Genomic DNA, 22,122 nt, shown 5'->3' with positions numbered 1-22,122 from the left:
TATCACTTTCTCAAAACCAGTTGATGTCTCTCCTGTATTCCCTGGTGGGGTCGGAGTGCTCTCTGTTTCCCTTGGGTCCACTATTATGGGGCTACTCCTATTGTCCTGTATATTATTATCATTATACAGTATTTATATAGCGCCAACAGTTCGCTCAGCGCTGTACATTACAATGGGAGACAATACATGAGACAGTACAATAACAATACAATGCGATACACGAGGGGTTCAAGGGCCCTGCTCCTTGGAGCTTACAATCTAGGAGATATACAATATGCAGATATGCATAAGTGTATATGCAAAACTGCCTTATCATTTGATTGTATTATAATGTGTTATGTCTGTAATTTTGCACAGACTCTTGAATTCTTGTCTTATTGATTGCACTGGAAGTTTTTCTTTATTGTTGTTTGGTTTGTTGATGATTAAGTCTTTGCTACCATTCTGTACATGCTTTGTCATTTTGGAAATGTATGACTTCCCCATTAAAAAACGTTATTTCTGATTTAAAAAAAAAAAAAAGATAAGTGTATTTTTTCCAAAAACACTGTAGTCATTTTTCTGAATATGCAGTCATAACATATTTGTGAAAAGTATTTAAAATAAAAAATAATAATCTAACCATGCCAGTAAGGCTTTTTGTGAGGCCTGAAGGTGATCTGCCTTTAGCAAAATAACTAGTCAGAGCCAGTGTGTAGTTGTGGGAAGATACAGTATTTTCCAATCATTGTGCAGAAGCCAAAAAAAGAGAAGGACAGCAATTCAGGATTAACTCTAAAATCCTCCACTTTAAAGAGCTTAGTACAGATGTCTGATTCCTGTGTCAGGAGATGCTGGCAGCAAAGCTGTGGGATTAAAAGCAGTTGGTACCTGTCACATTGAATTAACATGTTCTAGGAGATGGAACAGCAACTATCATATTACAGGGTGAATTGCATGTTTTAGGGGGTCATAAGCCTGCTACTAGAAGACGTTTCCAGTTCATATGGGAGAAAAACGCTTAGAAACAGGTTATATTATTTAAAGACAGAATGTGGATTACTGCTCATAAGCTCATGATACTTAATATAGCATATGACATAACACTTATCCTGAGAACACCAGGATTGACTTAAAATAGCATAGGATGGTGCATGAGTGCATCTATTAAAATAGATCATTGACAGTGAATTCAAATTACAGTAATGTTTGGTTAATTCATTCAGCATTCAGATATTATGTTTTGCCCCAAATGCCATATTTGTATACAAGAATACAGATTTGAAAGAGCAAAGTTATATTCTAGTTCAAACTTTCAATCCAGAAACATCAGTACCCCCTCCCTTTAGCACTAAGCCTCAAGACCTCTAATGGGATTTCTCAAGTCAGGTGATAATTGGAAATCTTTCATCCCAGGAACCTTATCTAAAAGGGAGCAGAGAAAGGAACAAGAGGGATACTGAAAGACCAGAGCAAGTGAAAAGAAATCTTCCAGGAATGGTACAGGGCTAAGTCCATAAAACGAAAGCTGAACAGGAACAGAAGGTGAACTCTAAAATATTTTGTACATAGAGAAGAGTTGGGTCCAACCAACAAGTCTATCGAGGGAAGAAAATTACAGTGGTGCAATAGATCTGGAGATCTGATTTTTTTTCTCAAAAGGGTAATAAAATAAATAAACACAGCACAAGGGAATCGAATCATCAAATAACAGCAAAAAAAACTTCAGTGGATTTCTCACAAGTGGAAGACAAGGAAGCACAGACACCCATAGCATAGAGCTGGAGGAAACTGGGGAGCTTGATACAGAAGGTGGAGACACAGAGATGGGAAGTGGTGCAAGTGCAGAAGACAAAGAGCTAGCAAAGAGATCAAAGGAGCTTGAGAAAAAATTGCAGGAAGATGCTGCCAAGGATGCCAAGACGGTGAAACTATTACTACTCGGTGAGAAACAGATGTTTATGAGAGCGTGCTTGTGTGAGAGTATTGGAGAGACAGAAGATAATGATGGAGACACCAAAAAGGTCAATATTTTACAGCAAACAGGTCCATTTATATTAGAATCTGTATATTTTGCGAAGAGATCTGTCAAAGTAAATGTATTCTGTAATTCAGGGATGTGGAATATAAATGTATATGCACAAACCTCAATGAAGAGCTATTTAATATAGTACAATGTTGCTCCAGTGATTGGCCTAGAGACCTACCCTTAGTAAACAAACTAATATAAAATAAGTCAGTAGTACAAATAGGTTATACTAATGCAGTATACAGGTCAAACCTCAGTTTTGGAGTAGTCATACATATTCTGGAATGACCTGGACTACTTGGAAGGGTAAAAGGAAACCTGATCAGGACAAGTGTAGTTTTATTCGCATTGGAGAGCACTGAGTAATTCCATAAAATTGTGTGTTTTATTATTTCCGGTATTTATTAATATAATAATGTTTTGATGTTGAAAGTCTATATGACATACTGTGTTTATTTGTATAAACTTAAAGTCAATGTCAGAATCAGAGATATTGTTGTAATTTGGATTTTTTAAAGATTGTATGTAAGGTGTACCTATGCATTTTTGTAATACAGGGTAATGTGCATTAATACACTTTGTGCAATGTGTTGCAGCACATCACAAATGGAGACATTTTGCATTGGTTTTACTGTGTTAGTGTGGGAAATACCTGTATACTAACATGCATGCAGTAAAGCAATGCAATGGATTGGAACAGTGTACAGGGGTTCTAAGGATATTTATATAAGTATACTAATTTCATTATTTAATTTGTGTTCTAGAAAATAAGCAAATCAAAATTGATAATGTAGTTTACCCAACGTTGATCATGATTTATGATGTGTGCTTTCATTGTGGACTCTACTATGAATGCTTCTAATCCCATGCTATAGCACAAACCAAATCTGACAGTCATTAGCTTGATGCTTGCTGAGGGCAATTAGCAAATGAGTAATGCCAGTAAGTAGCAGCACAAGAGCATATTAGAGGACATTAACTCCTTCATATAAATCTCCCAGTGGCTCAAACAACAAAATTAAATTTAAAATTAGATATTATAGTAGGATAATGCATCCACATAACAGTACATACAGCTATGTTTCATAAATCATAAAAACTATTAGTCAAAACTAAGACTTGGGTGGTATTATCAGTGTAAATAAATATTAGTACAACACATTTTGTATGGTAGAATGGAGAAGCCAGTGTATTTTATTTAGGTACAGTACACAAAATGGTTAAACGTGTACTCTCCTAAGAACTTTAGTGAATGTACAAAAATACCAAGTAACACACTTACTGAAATTTATAGATCCTACCTTGAAAGCTTCTAGTGATGCTGATTAGGCTGGCCTTTAGTATTAGAGTTTTTTTTATTATGAGTTTAATACTCTCACTAGATCACAGAGATGCTGTCTAGAAAACTGAAAATATTCAGAAAAAAGGCAGATTTGAGCAGACAAGAATGTTTGTTTGCAGCTATTTATAGGTTATCAGTAGATCTGCGCAAGCACATAGGTAAATTTCAGGACTGCTTAAAAATCAATTGTTTCCATTTTGGTAGAATTAGCCTATATTTTCAATGACTAATATGCTCTTTATTTCTTCTGAATTCTTGCTGTGTCTTAAATAGGGATAGGCAGACTGATATTAGGGTAGTTTAGGTAATGACATTTAAGAGTTGACGTACAAAATTATTATTATACAGGTTTTATATAGAGCCAACAGTTTGCGCAGAGCTTTACAACATAGGGTAAAGGCAGTAGACTGTGTACTTCACAAGTACAGTTGTACTCATTTTCCCCAGAGCTTCGTGAATGCAGTGGATCTCTGCTGATTTCCATTGTTAAACCATCTGCAAGCAAAAATGCTGTGTTTTATTTTTATTTTCCTTGCACCTGACTGGGTATTCTTTATGCTTTGTGTACACACAGTGAAGCTTCAACACTCATTAAAGTGATTGTGAAAGTTCTTTTTTTCCCTAAAAAAAATTGCAGTGCACTTGATATGTGAGGAGGACTTCTGAATATCTGCAGTGTGAAATCTCAGGCACTGCTGCCTCTGACTGCAAACAGGTTTGGAGTGATATTTGGTGGCATCTGTGCTGTGCTGTTCATTGTTTTATTTTCATTTACATTTCAGGGGAAGCTGCTGGGAGGTACTAAACATTCAATAGGAAATAATTTACTCCAGAACTATATTCCCCAATAATGCTTTCTCTACACTCTATGTTGTCAGGCTCTTAGCAGTCAATGCATCAATATTATTATGCTGGGAAAGAAATCAATGTATACATGAAGAAAGGGACAGAGAGTGGTGGGGATAAACTAAATACTACAGTCCAGCAGATTAGGATTACAATGCTGCTTTGGATTTCAGAGGAGAAAAGAACTGTGCTATCAACTATCTTTAAAACACACTGGATTTGTGGTAGTCTACTTAAAGAGATACAGTACATCAAGAAGATGTACACCTATTGTAGAAATATGTTTCCTTTTTGCCTTACACTGTAGATGTGACAAACAGAGCATGCTTTTATCGTAAAATGGAAGACACCCATGAAGTACTAATATCAGTGTGGCCTAGCAGTGTGATCATTTGGACAGACAAATGACTACTAGTTAGATCTTAAAGTGACACTATATTTTCACATTTTTTGTTTTTAAAATAACAAACATGTCATACTTACCTGCTCTGTGCAATGGTTCCTCTTCTCGGGCCCACCTCTCCTGGCTTCTTCCCTCTCTGAGTGCCCCTGGAGGAAGCTGCTTGCTCTGGGGACACTCATGTGTACTCACTGCCGAGCCGTCTCTGTCCATCTATAGAACACAGAGAGCACGTCTCAGCCACGCCTCTACTCACTGGCTGGGATTGACAGCAGCAGGAAAGTATTAGGGGAGCTGGGGGTGATGTGCACACTGAAGGGTTTTTACCTTAATGAATAGAAAACCTTCAGCCTTTAAAACCACTTTAAATATACATACAGTTTTGCTCAAAAATTTGCATACCCTGGCAGAAATTGTGAAATTTTGGCATTGATATTGAAAATATGACTGATCATGCCAAAAAATGCTCTTTTATTGAAGGATGATGAGCATATAAAGCCATTTATTATTAGGCTTTGGACATCTTTTTATGTCATTTTCCATCTTTATAAAGTCCCATTAACTTGTTACTCAAGACTTTTGACAGTTCTTTTCTGATCCCCATGGCTCCGTATCTAGCCTAGTTAGTGCTTCCACGTAAGAGCTAACAAACTCATTGACTATTTATACACTGACACTAATTGCAATTTAAAAAGCCACAGATGTGGGACATTAACCTCTAATTGGCATTTTAACCCGTGTGTGTCTGTACCAAGGCCAAACATTCCAGGGTATGTAAACTTTTGACCATGGCCATTTGGGTGATTTCTGTTATCATTATGATTTAAAAAGGAGCAAAATAACTATTTAATAATAAATGGCTTCATATGCTCATCATCCTTCAATAAAGTATTTTTTGGCATGATCAGTCATATTTTCAATATCAATGCCAAAATTGCACAATTTCTGCCAGGGTGTGCAAACTTTTGAGCACAACTGTACATAGTTACATATAGTTACATAGTTAGTCTGGCTGAAAAAAGTCCATCCAGTTCAACCAAAGAAAAAAAAGTTATAATCCTATACCCACAGTTGATCCAGAGGAAGGCAAAAAAAACCAGCAAAGCATGATCCAATTTTCTCCTGCAGGGGAAGAAATTCCTTCCTGATCCCCCGAGAGGCAATCGGGTATTCCCTGTATCAATTGTACCTATAAATGTTAGTAACCAATTATATTATAATAATAATAATAGCTAGGAAAGAATCCAACCCTTTTTTAAAGCAATGCACTAAGCTGGCCAGAAGCAACTCTTGAGGGAGTCTATTCCACATTTTCACAGCTCTTACTGTGAAGAAACCTTTCCGTATTTGGAGATTAAATTTCTTTTTCTCCAGACGTAGTGTGCCCCCTTGTCCTTTATAATGACCTCAGGGTGAATAACTCTACACCGAGTGCACTATATGAATCACTGATGTATTTATACATGTTGATCATTTCCCCCTTAATCTCCTCTTCTCAAGAGAGAATAAATTCAGTTCCTCTAATCTTTCCTCATAGCTGAGCTCCTCCATGCCTCGTATCAGTTTAGTTGCCCTTCTCTGTACTTTCTCCAGTTCTCCAATGCTCTTTTTGTGAATTGGTGCCCAAAACTGAACTGCATATTCCAGATGAGGTGTTACTAATGATTTGTACAGGGGTAAAATGATATCTCTCTCTCTCTGGAGTCTATACCTCTTTTAATACAACAGAGGATTTTGCTCGCTTTAGAAACCACAGCTTGGCATTGCATGTCATTATTAAACTTGTGATCTACCAGAACTCCCAGATCCTTCTCCACCATTGATTCCTCCAGTTGTACCCCCCCTAGTATGTATGATGCATGCATATTCTTAGCTCCCAAGTGCATAACCTTACATTTATCAACATTAAACCTCATTTGCCACATAGTTGCCCAATTAAACAGTGCATTGAGGTTGGCTTATAAATTGGAGGCATCCTGTAAGGACATTATTCCACTGCACAGCTTGGTGTCATCTGCAAAGACTGAAATTGTATTTTTAATCCCAGACCCTATATCATTTATAAATATATTAAAACGTAAGGGTCCCAACACTGAACCTTGGGGTACACCACTGATGACCCTAGACCGTTCAGAGTATGAATCATTAACCACTACTCTCTGAATACGATCTTTTAGCCAGTGTTGTACCCATTTACATACTGATTTTTCCAAGCCTGTAGACATACATTCATAATAATTAATAGTCATTTTAAAATATGTGGAATCCAATATATGTGACTGCTTTGAGAATATATCCAAAACATGACAATAATAAACAGATATTTTCTTTTGAAAAATAATGTTTATGTAGCAATATAACGTATCTGTTTTAATAAAAAAAAAACAGTTTTTATTGACATTTATGCAATAGCATCATGATGTTACTTCATAGCTATATCAAAGAAAAATATATTGATGTTTGATTATATGAAATAGGATTTACTAAAGTGAAGGGATGTAAACAAAGCTCCTCCATTGATATGCTGAGAGACAGCCCTCCCCTAGTTTCTTAGCTGAGACAAAAGTCACATCTAATTCTGTCTGTTTCATACTGAAATACACAAAAAGCAGCAAAGGGAGACCCGTTTTGTGCAGCTTTTTGAAACACTGAAGAGCTGTAATAATGGGTATCCAAACTCAAAAACATATATTTAATGTTTTGTTGCATCCCAGTCCTTAGATGAGGTGGCTGCATTAGCTTTCTTTTTTACCTGGTTATCATCCAAAAAAGCACTTCCTGTCCCTGGGTGACTATACTTACAGTTCCAGTGTATCTATGGAGGAAGCCATGGTTGTCACCTAGGCTGGACTTCAGATCACTTGCAGTGCGAGTACAATCTGATATGTCAGAGTCATTTGCCTCTGTCTCCTAATATTTTTAGTAGTTTTGATAGTAGGTCAAGTGATCTAGGTGAAAATTGTAGGAGACTTTTGTTACCCATAAGGGAGGTGCTGCATATCCAAATCCACCCAATCAAAGGGTCCTAGGGATTGTTGTGAAGGTGTGCTGGAATATCTCAAGCTGCTCCAGCAGACACACCCTTACTGCCTATTATCCTGGGCACATTTATATTTCCGTGTGACAAGGTTTCACAATCCGTCAACCAAAATATTATTTAACAGAATTAAACTATGATTTGTTAGATACCAAACCTGATATACTGGGTGTCTCTCAAACAAACACACACACTGTAGTCACCACCACGTGTTTTAACAGAAAAAAACACCACTCACAGCATTTGCTGTATCAATTTCTGCCATGCCCAGACAGCGTAACATGAAAGTTCGCTATAGTAGCTCTTCCCAGAGGCAAAGTGATTTAATTTTTAGGTAAAACATTCAGAGATTTAGCTTAACAATTTTTAAATAAGTGAAAAACATATAAGTGAAAATACAGTATGTCTAGTTATATGCAGAATCTGATCACTTGCAGGGTCTGAGGGTTCTGGTGTACTGGTGCATTTTATAATACTTTTCTGAACACATCTTTACTGCCAACTATCCTTGGTACATGTATTTTTTTCATATGACAAGATTTCCCAATCTGACAACCAACATATTATTTAAAAGATTGAAATTACAATTTGTTGGATACCAAATATGATATAGATACACGGGTTGAAAAAAGATACAATTTAATTGAGTTTAACCAATAACAAAAATATAAATAAACTGAAAACCTCTCTATACCTAGTTAGTAGGCAAGGTCTAAATTTCTGTGAAAAAAAACAGTGAAAAAAAATTCCTTCCAGATCCCCTAGGCCACAGGTGTCAAACTGCGGCCCTCCAGCTGTTGAGAAACTACAAGCCTCATCATGCCCCTTTGGGAGCCATGCTTCTAACTGTTAGCCTTGCAATGTCTCATGAGATTTGTAGTTCCACAACAGCTTACAAGCAACGTCCTTACAGGATGACTCCAACTTGCAAGCCGACCTCAACACACTGTTTAATTGGGCAACTATGTGTCAAATGAGGTTTAATGTTGGTGGGGGCTAAGAATATGAATGCATTATGCATACTAGGGGGAGTCCAACTGGGGGAATCAATGGCGGAGAAGGATCTGGGAGTTCTGGTGGATCATAAACTTAGCAGCGGTTTTTAAGGCAAGTAAAATCCTCTCTTGTATTATAAGAGGTATAGACTCCAAAGAGAGATATATCATTTTACCCCTGTACAAATCATTAGTAAGACTTCATCTGGAATATGCAGTTCAGTTTTGGGTACCAATTCACAAAAAGAACATTGGGGAACTGGAGAAAATGCAAAGAAGGGCAACCAAAACTGATCTGGAGGAGCTTAGCTATGAGGAAAGATTAGAGGAACTGAATTTATTCTCTCTTGAGAAGAGGAGATTAAGGGGGGGGACATGATCAACATGTATAAATACATCAGTGGTTCATATAGTGAACTCAGTGTAGAGTTATTCACCCTTAGGTCATCACAGAGGACAAGGGGGCACTCTTTATGTCTGGAGGAAGAGAGTTTGACACCCCTGCCCTAGGCCATCAAATATTTCCTGGATCAATAATCTCTGGTGGTATTACTAAGTAATGTTATTAGCTATGTACTATATTCTGTGCATTTAGGAATGCTTCCAGTTTTGTTTTTTAACAATCAAGTGAGCTTGCTAGAACTAGCTCCTGAGGGAGTCTATTCCACATCTTCACAGCTCTTACTGCAAAGAAGCCTTTCAACTGCAGATGTTAAACTTCTTTTCCTACAAAGAGAGACCCTTGTTTTTTGCAATGACCTTAACCCCTTCCCGCCGGTGCCTCCCGGCCCTTTAAGAGTTTCAGACGCCGGGAGGCGGGGCGGGTGGGGCGTGGTTCAGGGATCATGTGACCGCCGTGACACATCGTCATGGCGGTCACATGATCGGGAAAGGTCCTTTCCGTGAGTACCACACGTGTGCTGGGAGCGCGCAGGGCGTACGCTCTCAGCACATATGTTTTTTGTTACATGAATGAAAATGTACGACCACTCGACGTCTAGGCCCAGACACCGGGAGGCCGCACATTTGTGTGCGGCCGGCGTGAAGGGGTTAAAGTAAAAAAGTTTGCACTGAGTTTATTGTATATATGCATGCTGGTTGAAGCCCCACTTGTTTTCTAGCGAAAACACTTCTATGTATTCCTTTATTAAGCTCTCGAGTATATTCCTGACCATAAACATTATGCTTAAAGGTCTGTAGTTACATGGTAAAGAATTTGATTTTGCTTTTTAAATATAGGCATCACATTGGCCTTGCATCAATCCATTGGTAACATATTACCTATGGGAATATTTTGTGGTCTGCTTGCACACAGTCGATTTTAAATATTTCCATTTCTGTTCTATGTTATTTAATGACAATATTCCTTCCCAGTCTTAGTTTTTGAGTGCAGCCCTCAGCACTGATCTTTGGTTAAGTGTTTTTATCTTTGCAGTATGTGCTTGTTTACAACCTAAATTAAATTAAATCAGGTCTTTCATATGAACATTTGTAATAAGCTATGTGTGGTTTGAGGTTAACAGGTCTAGCAGGGCATCATTTCTAGTTGGGGCTTCAATAAACTGTACCACAAAATAGTGCTGTAATATAGATTGGATGCATCTTTTTTTGGAGCTCAGATGTGTCTAATTAGTCTTCTGGACCTTGTAATATAGATGTGTTTGCTGTCAAACTGGTTGGTATCTTCTTATACATTGGTACAACCACTTTTTATGAGGGTAAGAATTATGGAGGTTTTATGAAACCTAATTCTGTTCAGTTCAGCTGTACGTCAGCTAAGGGCCCTACTCCCAATCTGACAGATATATATTGTTAACAACATACCAATTACAACAGGGCTTCATTGGAAGCCCTTTACAGACCCTAGATAGTGGAGGTTTTTGATATCTGTTTTTGTAAAATGTGCCTTAAGCTGGACTTTGGTTTGTCAAATGTGTCACTTTCCCTGAATTACTAGCACAGTCATAAGATTTAAATCTGACTGTTTTGTTACCAATTTGTGAGTTCTGGCAAAAACAAGGGAGCCATGGTGTTCAGTACTACCCTATTCTCTCCACACAGTTTGGGGTTCATCAAACCTCATTATCATCAGCTCATTAGCATAGAAGATATAACAAGTTCCTTTCCATTACAACCAATGTCCACTGGTTCTTTTTGCCGAGAGAATCTGTCTTCTGCATTGCTATGGTTAATTCCTTTTTTGTGTTTAATGGAGAAATCACATTGCTGGTGAATCAAACTTCAATAGAATAGCTTACCGTTTTCCTCAGCAACACAGTTTAATCTCTGTAAAGCTGCAGTCATACATTTTCTGTTGTGACCACACATTCGCAAGGCATTCTTAATAGTGACATACTCTACCTCCTACTGCCTTGCTGAGCTAGACAATATTGCCAAAAGTATTGGGAGTCGGGATACCTTCCTTTACACACACATGAACTTTAATGGCATCCCAGTCTTAGTCTATAGGGTTCAATATTAAGTTGGTCCTCCCTTTGTAGCTACAACAGCTTCAACTCTTCTGGGAAGGCTGTCCACAAGGTTTAGGAGTGTGTCTATGGGAATGTTTGACCATTCTTCTAGAAGTGCATTTGTGAGGTCAGGCACTGATGTCGGATGATAAGGCCTGGCTCTCAGTCTCCGCACTAATTCATCCCAAAGGTGTTCTATTGGGTCAAGGTCAGGACTCTGTGCAGGCCAATCGAGTTCTTCCACCCCAAACTCACTCATCCATGTCTTTATGGACTTTGCTTTGTGCACTGGTGCGCAGTCATGTTGGAACAGGAAGGGGCCATCCCCAAACTGTTCCCACAAAGTTGGGAGCATGCTGTTGTATCAGGTTGAGGTCAGGACTCCAGTGAAGTTCACTTCACTGAAACTAAGAGGCCAAGCTCAACCCCTGAAAAACAACCCTACACCATTATCTCCCCTCCACCAAACTTTACACTTGGCATAGTGTAGTCAGACAAGTACCGTTTTCCTGGCGACCGCCATACCCAGACATATCCATCAGATTTCCAGACAGAGAAGCATGATTCATCACTCCACTCTGCTCAGAGTCCAGTGGCAGCGTGCTTTACAGCACTGCATCCGACACTTTGCATTGCACTTGGTGATGTAAGGCTTGGATACAGCTGCTTGGCCATGGAAACCCATTCCATTCTACGCACTGTTGCGCTAATCTGGAGGCCACATGGAGTTTGGAGGTCTTTAAAGTGTTGACTCTGCAGACAGTTGGCGACTTCTGCGCACTGTGCACATCAGCATGTGCTAACCCTGCTCTGTCATTTTATGTGGCCTGTCACTTGGTGACTGAGTTTTTGTTGTTCCCAGTTGCTTCCACTTTGTTATAGTACCACTAACAGTTGACCGTGGAATATTTAGTAGCAAGGAAATTTCACAGATGGACTTATTGCACAGGTGGCAACCTATTACAGTAATATGCTTAAATCCAATGAGCTCCTGAGAGCGACCCATTCTTTCACAAATGTTTGTAAAAACAGTCTGCATGCCAAGGTGCTTGATTTTTATACACCTGTGGCCATGGAGGTGATTGGAACACCTGAATCCAATGATTTGTAGGGGTGTTCCAATACTTTTAGAAATATAGTGTATCTGACTCATTACCATGCCTAATGCAGGCCATAGACAGTTCGTTTATTGCCGATTTTTCGTCCGAAAGAATAATCGGCTAATTTTCACACAGTTAGTGGGGCAATGGCATCAGCCGATTTTCGCAGTTCCTCCTCATTTCCTTTATCTGTCATGCTGTAAAATTTGTGAAAAATGGCTGATTTTCGAAATCATTGGTGGCAACATCAGATTACAGAACGAACAATGTTTCATTTTTAAGACGAAAAATCAGCCGATAAACGAACAGTCTATGGCCTGCATAAGCCATAGGTAGAAACATTGGTTTGTACTAAAAACTGACAGGTACAATCCAGAGCTTGTAGTACAGGGGCACTGGCCGGTGCTCCCTTAAAGCTTAGAAGACCTTCTCGTAGACCTGTGTCCAGGATTCCAGCTTATGCTGGTTCTTCTTGGTAAGCCATTTAAGGTCTTGGCCAAAGCACTATAGTTGTGCACAAATTTCCTAAACTAGCCAGCTGTCTCCAAGAATGATATAAACTGCTTCATGGTTTGGGGGTAGGACAAGCCTTGATGGCCTTCACCTTCCCTGTCTCAGGGCTCAGGGTGCCTCCTCCTATCTGGTGTCCCAAGTATTAGACTTTTGTCATGCTTATCTGACAGTTACTGGGTTTGATGATCAGATTGTCAGCTTACAGTTTATTCAGGACCTGTGAACTGGCCTCCTTAAAGGTGGCTGGTGCATTCATTATCCCAAATGACACTACTGTGAACTTGAATAATAAGAATAAGAAGGGTTAATGAAAGGTGATTTTTTTTTTCCCCATGTCTGCTTGCTAGTACCCTCTACTCAAGTCCGCGATTGTTAGATAGTGGGTGGTCCCCGAATAGTCCAGCAGCTCATTGTCCTTGGGCATGAGGTACATATCAGCAGTGGTGATGGCTCTCAGCTTGCTGTAGCAAATGCAGATCCTTTCTGGGCTCCAGAACTACTCGTGAGGCCAAAGCTCTTTGTAAATTCTGACTGACTCCTAACTGCTGCATCTGCTCGATCTCCTTCTTTATGTTTGCTTGTACCTCCAAAAAAATGCAGTAGGCAGACGGATTAAAATGAGGATGCACCCCCTATGACTAGTTTGTTGACTGCAATGTTTGTCCTCCCTGGTTTCAATGTGAAACAGTCACAGTGTGTGCCACTAGTACTTTTAGAAGCTGAGCTTCCTGTGGGGGAGAGAGGTGTGAATTAATCTTGAAGTGTACTCCCAACTCTTGAGTGTCCACTAACAAGTCAAACAGTGGGTCTGTCTCTTCCTATTCAGGCTGGCTGCAAACTGGCATATGCTGTTCTTTTATAGTGTGCCTTTATCATGCTTTTTGTCTTCTATTTCTATCTCCCAAGCAGGGGCGGACTGACAACTCATGGGGCCCCCGGGCAATAGGGGATCATGGGGCCCCTGTGTCCTTACCCAAACTCAAAAAAGCCTATGAGAAAGGTACCAGGGGCATCTCATGGGGCCCCCTACTGACCCCGGGCCCTCGGGCAGTGCCCGAGTTTCCAAATGGTCAGTCCGCCCCTGCTCCCAATCTTACTACATTAGTGGTGTCATTCAGACACTTTGAGAATGGATATTGCCCTTTCCATGCTGCCCGCAATTTATTATGCGACATAGGGAGTAGAACATATTCCTTCTGACCAACATTATACTTATGTTCTTTGTCTGGCATTGTGGCTGTACCCGAATTTTTGCTTCACCTGCTCCTGTGTCATGTGATTCTCTATCATCCCAATCTTTGTCTCCATTTTGTCTTGGAACCTCAGTATAATCCATTACAGAAACCCCAAGACCAGCAATCTTGTCATCCCAAGTCTCTTAGATTAAGTCTAAGGATCATCTGACTTGCCTTCCCAATTTGAAAAGCCTTTGGACTCCAGGGGTTCCTCCCTGCAGGTAAACAGGTGAAGCAGTTATTTTTCCTAAACCTTACCCTGCAACTACACAAATGTCCTCAACATTTTTTCAAAATCCCATTGATTTGCTGACAGTTTGTGGGTGGAAAGGACTAGCCATGATTTTCATTGCTTGAATTTTCCTACAGAGAGCTTGCATCTGGTTGGAAAACTGACTGCAAGCCTCAATAACTAAGAAGCATTGCAGGGAATTCCACTCTCATAAAGATTCCCATCAGAGCATCAGTGATTTTGTCTGTCCTAAGCGCTGACCATGCCTTACTTCTAGGTACTGGTTGCGATATTCCACTACTGTCAAGATGTATCATTTGCCTGAACTGCTGGGGATGACTAGTGGCCCAATGATATTCATAGCTACCTTTAGTAAAAGTTTCAGTTACAGGCCCTGTGAACATTTCCTACCTTGCCAACCTGCTAGTAGATAACACAGGACTCGCAGTAGTTGACTATGTTGATAAGCATGTTAGGTCAGAAAAAAATCTGCATCGCTCGGGCTTAGGTCTTAGTGATTTCCAAGTGACCTGCTAGGGGCTGTGCATCAACTTCAAGTGTTTCATACACGTATTGGGTACAGTGAACTGCCTTTTGATTATTTCTTTCTCACTGCCTCTCACTTTTTCTTTCACTTCCAGCAAGTTTGAAGAAGTGCTGGAAGCCAGTCTTCTGAGCTTCTTCAAAGTTTGGTCTGCTTACAGTGCTTAAATGTAGCTGGCTGTCCCTTGGTAAATGGGAACAGCAGCTGAGGGTTGGCGGAAACTTGAGTCCACTGGGTTCTGAACAAGGAAAGGTGTTATAGGTACCATTCCACTGCTTTGGGATAATGCAGAGTATACATTGTACATTAAAGGTGATTACTCTGTCCCCATCTCCTTCAAAGAGAGAACTGTGTATCTGCAACCCACTTCCTTCCCTGTGTCCATCTTCAAGATTACACTGTTCAACAGGTAAAAAGTTTTGGGCATAAAATTAGCTAATCTTACATAATTTTGGGGTGCTGAAAACGAAAATGACCCTAAAAAATGTTGATTGGCTCTAGTTTCCATGATATATTCACCCATCTAATGACGTAAGCCATTCAAAATTATGATGCAACTTCAGCTGCATATTGCGCAATTGATACTGGTGACCAATAGAAAATTGCATGTATACTGAGATGATGCAATATTAGCCTTTAATTGCATCACTTCACTGCATAAAAGCTGCAGTATCTGTAGCTGATTGTAGTTCGACAGCGTCTTTACATTTCGTTTTATGCTTATATAGGCTACTCAGTAATGCCTCGAACTTGTGTGAATAAAGCAGATAATTTCTGCTATATCTGCGGTGAAATAACTTTTATCTCACAAAAAAGGAGGATAACAGGAATGATTAAGAAAGCCTACAACTTGTATTTTGGCTGCAAGATAGGAGACCAGGACAAGAGCTGGGCACCACATATATGCTGCAGTTCTTGTGGGACGGCACTGGAGCAATGGTTGAATGGAAAAAAGGCATCTATGCCTTTCGCTGTGCCAATGATTTGGAGAGAGCCAACAGATCATGTTAGTAATTGTTACTTTTGTATGGTGCCTCCAATTGTAAAAGGGCTAAATAAGAAGAAAAAGTTATCTGTGCACTATCCAAATATTCCATCGGCAATACGTCCAGTTCCTCATGGAGAGGGGCTACCAATTCCTAAAGCACCAGAATCCTTCGTGGTTGAGTCAAGTGAGGAAGAACCTGAAGCGTGTAGTCACGTGCAGTTGTAAGAGATAGCCCTTTCCTCGAATACAAGAGAAAAGCCAAGAGAAGCAAAACCGACACAAACTGAAGACAAAACTAGTGAGAATCCTAAGTATTAAAATGATTCAACTTAGCTTATGGCTATAATTTTTCTTGGTAATCCTATGCAATATATTATGCCATTTAGGCTTTGTTATGTAGTCAATATCACTTGCTTTATATTTGTGGAAAGACATCTATCTATATAATTATTGTGCATTATGTAGTCATTACGCCTATAGTAGAAAACTTTCCGTTTACAGAAAAACTAGAGCCAATTGACAAATTTCATTGTTATATTTGAACTCAGAATGTGAAATTCATTAAGAAATGGATCCTTTTGTTTCCAAAACTGGCAAAAAATAAAAATTTGTTGAACAGTGTTATCAGATGCCACACCCCCACATTTCAAGAGTACCTTGGTATGTCCAGAGGGTCCGGCAACTTACCCCACCCGTATAAGAGTCTGAAGGTCCTTTCAGAAGTGATCTGAATTTCTTATGGTATATTTCTGGTGTCAATGCACACTTTGAAGTTATGGTCTTATAATCATCATTCTTCTCAGACAGCAATTCCACATAGTCTCCACTGTTTTTCATCTCAGCCCTGATTTCAGATACTGGGGGCCTTTGGGTCTGTTGCAAGTGGTACTGACAATACATTTTCTTCAATGATAGCAAATAAGTAATATTGTCACTGTCCCTATCCATGAGTGGCAATTTGCCCAAGGTGCTTCCCAGTGCTCAAGGACATTGAGAGACTGATCTCTTTGCTGTTGCTGAAGCGTATCTCCAAATCATGCCTAATGGAAACTTCTATTTTTGGGGTGCTCTGTAGCCTCCCTCTTAGCCATAGCCCAATGTTCTGCAGCTTCTCTCTCAGCCTGCTGCTCAAATAACTGCAAGAATGCCTTAGGATCCCTAGCAATTATCTATTGCAGTGCTTTCTGGAAATGAGAGTGTTTGAGGTTGAATACAGACATTGTAGTGACTGCATGCTCATACTGGTGGTTGCATTTGTTGGTACATTAGGTTAAGTCCTTGTACCCTCATCCAGCTGAGCTGTAACAGAATGACTTTTACCCAAGAAATGTAAATCATGAACGAGTTACTCCTTTGATTTGCCACATAGTATAATCTGTCTTGCTTGGCACACAGTCATCAGATTATCTTTGATCATTCTATTGTACTCTGTTAGACCAGGCATTATTCTTTTAATAAATATTAAAATATTTAAAAATCTATAAGCTGAATCTATGACTACTTAAAAGCATATCTATGGTCAAAATTCAAAATCATATATTTATTTCTACATTGTATTTCAGTTATTTCTAGCCTACTCCTATTAATTTGAATGGTCTTGAAGTTTGTGAGCTTAATTTGTAAAACATCCCCACACATTTACTTCCTTGAACACATATTCACTATGCTCTGTAACTATGCACTGCTTCGCCACAGAAATCACAGGCCCTGCTGTCTGAACTACAACAGATTCTGAGAGAGTTTCAGGAGGCAGAGTTGGTACAGGGATCAGCAAGGTACCATGGAATATGTAGTCCTTAGAAATGTAAAGGAAAGAAGCAGAGAAGTTACAAAGTATGCAGGGAATCCATGCTCTGGACAGTGAACTTGTGTGTTGTAAGTAATCATTTTTTCATATGGTCAATATGCAGATTCTCAGGACCATATTTATGCGCTTTTAATCTTTACATTATAAGGTCTATAGTGTCTGGTGAGAGACTTGAAGTGTGTTCAGGTGGCAGAAGCAATAAATAGGGCATGAGTGATCATATTGTGCACAGAGTACTTCATTTTGGACTTTATATTAGCGTTTGCATTTGAGTTATTATTTCTTCAGCATTTTATGGTGATTTTATACTATGAGGTTGATTTAGTAAAGGCAAATAGACTGTGCACTTTGCTAGTATGGTTGCACTCTGCAAGTACAATTGCTCCAGAGCTTAGTAAATGATGGGAAGTTCTGCTGATGTTCATCATGCAATCATGTACAAGCAAAAATACTTTTTTACTTTTATTTGTGAAGTAAAGCTTCACCTCATTTACTAATCTCTGGAGCACTACTTGCCTTTAACAAATAAACCCCATTGCATGTATTTATTTGATTTTTTATGGTTCTGACTTTGTTATTGCTACATCTCACTATTAATTTGCACAGTCAGTATTTTATTATTGTGGTAATAGAGAGAGCAACACAATTTTCTTTTATTTTAACAGTATTTTATCACTGTGCAGAGGTTTTCTAGCTCATAGGACAACAGTCAAAGCATGGGCAATTTAAAGCAGAGTTCCAGGTGAATTAAAAAAAAAAAGTCAGCAGCTACAAAAACTGTAGCTGCTGAAGTTTAAAATACAGACCATTACATGTACCTTGGTCCAGCCGTGTCCTTACCATGGCTGGTTTCAATGAACGTCTTCGCTCCCTGGCGCCGGCATCTTCAATGTGTGCACCCAGCTGTGACAGCTTGCGGCTTTGTGAATGGTCCTGTAGTCTTCTAGGACCTGTCATGTGCCCTAGAAGACTATGGGTGGGGGGGGACAACTTTCACTTCCGATCACCTTAGGCGATCGCACCGGAAGTGGGAGCAGGTATCTTTCAAATTCCGGCCCCCCCTCCAGAGGTGCCAATCCTTAACGGGGAGTTGGGGACAAGGCCTTAAAGCAGAATTTCCCTTTTTGGGTGGAGCTCTGCTGTAAGTGAGCAAAACATCTTTTACACACAGGGTACCTGACACCATGTGTTTTAATGGAAACATTCACTGTTTACAGCATCCGCTGTTGCAACTCTGAGTTTTAAAAAAATATTTGTATCACCTGCTGCCACACACAGGAATGTCTAGATAGTTCTGTGTTAGCATTTCACAGAGTCAGAGTTATTTTATTTCTATGGTCACAACATAAACTTTAGTTTCGTAACATCAGCATTTTAATATCAATACAAATGATATTTACTTTTGACTATCCAATATAAACTTACCTGAAAAATCTGCTTTCATATTGTGATTGCTGCCTGTCTGCTATAGATCTCTTTCAGCAACTTCATGGATTCCCTGCATGCTTTTCATTTTCTTCTGTTTTTTTCCTTTCAATTTCTAAGGACTACATATCCCATGGTACCTTTCTGCCTGCATGCGGTGATTTATGTACCAACTCTGGCTCCTGAAACTCTTCCATTCAGCACCTCTGTAGTTAAGACAGCAGGGCCTGTGAATTCTGTGACACAGAAGTGCCTCCATGATTAAGCCCCAGGGTCAGGCAAAGCACATTGGGGGTAGTCTGCTGATGGAGCGAGCTGAGGCTGATTTTACTTCATAATGACATAGTTGGATAGGTGTGCAGCTGCAGGAATACCCTTCTATCTTCCCAGCAGTGCCTACTCACAGAGCATAGTGGACATTTTGTCACAGAGTTCAAGAAAGTAAATGTGTGGGGATTTTTCACAAAGTAAATTGACAAACTTCAAGATTGATCAGATTATTAGGAGTAGGCTAGAAATAACTGAAATACAATGCACAAATGAATATATAATTTTGAATTTTGACCATAGATATGCTTTAAAGTATTCATAGATTCAGCTTAAAGATTTTTAAATATTTTAATTAAAATAATAAAAAAAATTCCTAAAAATATTTACAGAAAATATATTAGAAAATGGACATAAGCAAGAAAAAAATAAAAGGGTTTTAAAAGTGAAAAATACTAAAATCTGCAACACCTAACTCTGCTCCAGAGATACCTTGCCAGTGCTGGTATTTTCGCCCCATCTTCCTTAACCTCCCTGGAGGTATTCCCGAGTGTAGCTCGGGGTAAAGTTTCAGCACCACAAGCGGTAACCCTGAGCTACACTCAGGAATACCCTGCAGCGCTGCTCCGGGATCTCTTCTTCACTTACCTTGTCCTGTGCTCCCGCGATGTCCCTCCTGCAGCGTTCCCTGCAATGTTCTCCGGCGGATGCCAGCATCTGTCTTCTGGGTTCCGTTCCCTGCGACGTCGAGATGTACGGGGACGGAACTGGCGGGAAATTTGAAAGTTGTAAAAGTGACATTCACTAAATTCACTAAAATCACATAGTAAAACATTACTGTATCAAACCATTTCATATACATTTTGTCCCTAGTGCTTTTTCCTGTGCCCTGCCTGCATTTTTACTGTTCTTTCTGCCTGGAAACTGAAAAATGTCCATGGCGTCCAAAAAGCGTCCCTTTAGGTCAAAAGCGGTTTTAGACCAGCTAGAGAACAGCGATAGTAAATTGGATTCACTTGCAGAATTGAGTGATAATGATTCGTGGGGAAATTCGTCATCAGGCACTGAAACCGATTTTGCGACTTTGCTCAGTGATGTGCGAACTTGGCGCTATATTTCAAATTTCAGTGTTTTTGGTTTGATTATATTATTGAATTAAATTTATTATTATTATATTATTATTTTTTATGCTTATTTATTAAATTATAATTTATAATTTTGTGTTTCAAATTTTAACATACCCGGGATGTTTACTAGACACTTGTTCGGACAGATTTCAGTGAGTTATTCCTAAAAATTACAGGGCTACAATAAAAAAAATATATATTTCCATGCAAAAAAATGTACCGCTTTGAGCACAGAAACATGGACATAATCAGACCGCTAGGGAGGCTACGGTGTGGGTCTTCAGCTGGCTTCATTGGCTGTTGTGGGATGATGTAACTTCCACTAATTCACAGGGGTTCAGTCATTTAGGCACACAACACAGGTAATAGTCAATTATAAAAGAGGACTATGAGCAGACACATCTTTTCTGCAATAAAGAGTCTACCTGCTTGCATTTTTTAAATTTTAGACCTTAGATATACTTTCATTACAAATCCACCTGGTATTTGGGTCCATGCAGGGTCAGTCACTTGAGTAAGTCCTATCTGATATGGCAGAGTCACTGGCCCTCATAAATGACTCTTAACCTGTTCGGGCTGAGAGTATGCAAATATGTGCCCTCTCGGTGGGTGGGCCTTGATACCAAGAGGCCACATATTTGCGTACCCAAATATAAACAAACCTGTGCTGAAAGTGTGTACCCTGCGCGCTTCCAGCACAGTTACCAGCACCTGGTAACGGAGAGCTCCTGATCTCAAGTTCCAACCTTGTGACCGCTGTGACAGCCAATCACAGAGGTCATATGATCATAAACCCTACCCCACCTCCTGGCATCAGAAACCCCTTAAAGGGCCGGGAGGCTCAGCGTTAGGAGGTTAATACTTTTTAATTTTGATGGTAAGATGAGAGCTCCAGATGCATCAGATTTCTGTTGTCCCTGGCATGTGCTTGTAAGGTAGGTGGGTGACACTCCCTCCATGTTCCCCTGCTCATTGATCCCCAAGTGTGGGTTACCCGAGGGAGGGGGGTTCTGGGCTACGCTGGGCACTTAGGACAAGGTCACTTGCCTTGTACATAGGATAACTTTACTGTGCCATGCTCATCAATGCCCCAGGACAAGGCAGGGCTTCACTTTCAGGAATAACTCAACCTTATAGCAGACCTCCAACTTTGGCCGTACACTGTGTACACTTGAGCAAACAACTGTCCTCCATCTAACTCTTGTCCCCGTGTCAATGTACACCTTCACTGTCTTAGACTTAGAAGCATTTAGGAGGGACACGTTCAGCTTATGCACACTCAACCTGTCCAGCATATCTCTGCTATCTCACTCTCAGTAACAGAATGGAATCATTCCGTACACTCACTGATCTACTCCCGATGCTATAGGAGACAGACCACCAGGGGAGATAATGCTGACAACAACTCCCTCGCTGCAAGAGGCTGTCCCACCTGCCACAGGCACACGCTTCATGACAGGCTGCTTGTTAGACCTCCATTACCCTTGGTAACCACTTGCTGTTTTCATACCCCAATGTGCTTTCTTACCCAGGATGAAAACTACATGTGTGTGCCAGTTACCTGCATACACTCCTTTAGTAACTTCAGACCAGGCGAGGACAAAGTTTCAAAAGCTTTTCTGAAAACTCTCAGCATAATAGTTTCAAAACAAAGTACACAGTCTTTCCTTAATGTCTGTAGTCCCTAACTCAGGCTTGTGGCTGCCCCAGAATACCTGCACAGGCAAGGGTCCATGCTTGGCAAAGTCGGTGTTCGTGATATCCAGGTCTGCTATTTTTGGGGTG

General features: G+C 39.9%; 1 protein-coding gene across 1 annotated transcript in view; it reads left to right on the top strand.

The window, feature by feature from the left end:
• The first annotated feature begins 1,235 nt into the window (after positions 1–1,235).
• Positions 1,236–22,122, top strand: part of GNAT2 (G protein subunit alpha transducin 2) — a 96,899-nt gene continuing 76,012 nt past the window's right edge. Inside the window, exon 1 of the mRNA XM_089681189.1 lies at positions 1,236–1,923. Coding sequence (XP_089537315.1) covers positions 1,806–1,923 — 118 coding nt within the window. The 5' untranslated portion in view covers positions 1,236–1,805. The remainder of the gene's footprint in view (positions 1,924–22,122) is intronic.

Source organism: Staurois parvus, unplaced genomic scaffold, assembly GCF_062004578.1.
Source record: "Staurois parvus isolate SC_StPar_1 unplaced genomic scaffold, SC_StPar_1.0 ptg000261l, whole genome shotgun sequence".
In the NCBI taxonomy this organism is placed as follows: domain Eukaryota; kingdom Metazoa; phylum Chordata; class Amphibia; order Anura; family Ranidae; genus Staurois; species Staurois parvus.
This window is presented reverse-complemented; position numbering and strand designations above follow the sequence as displayed.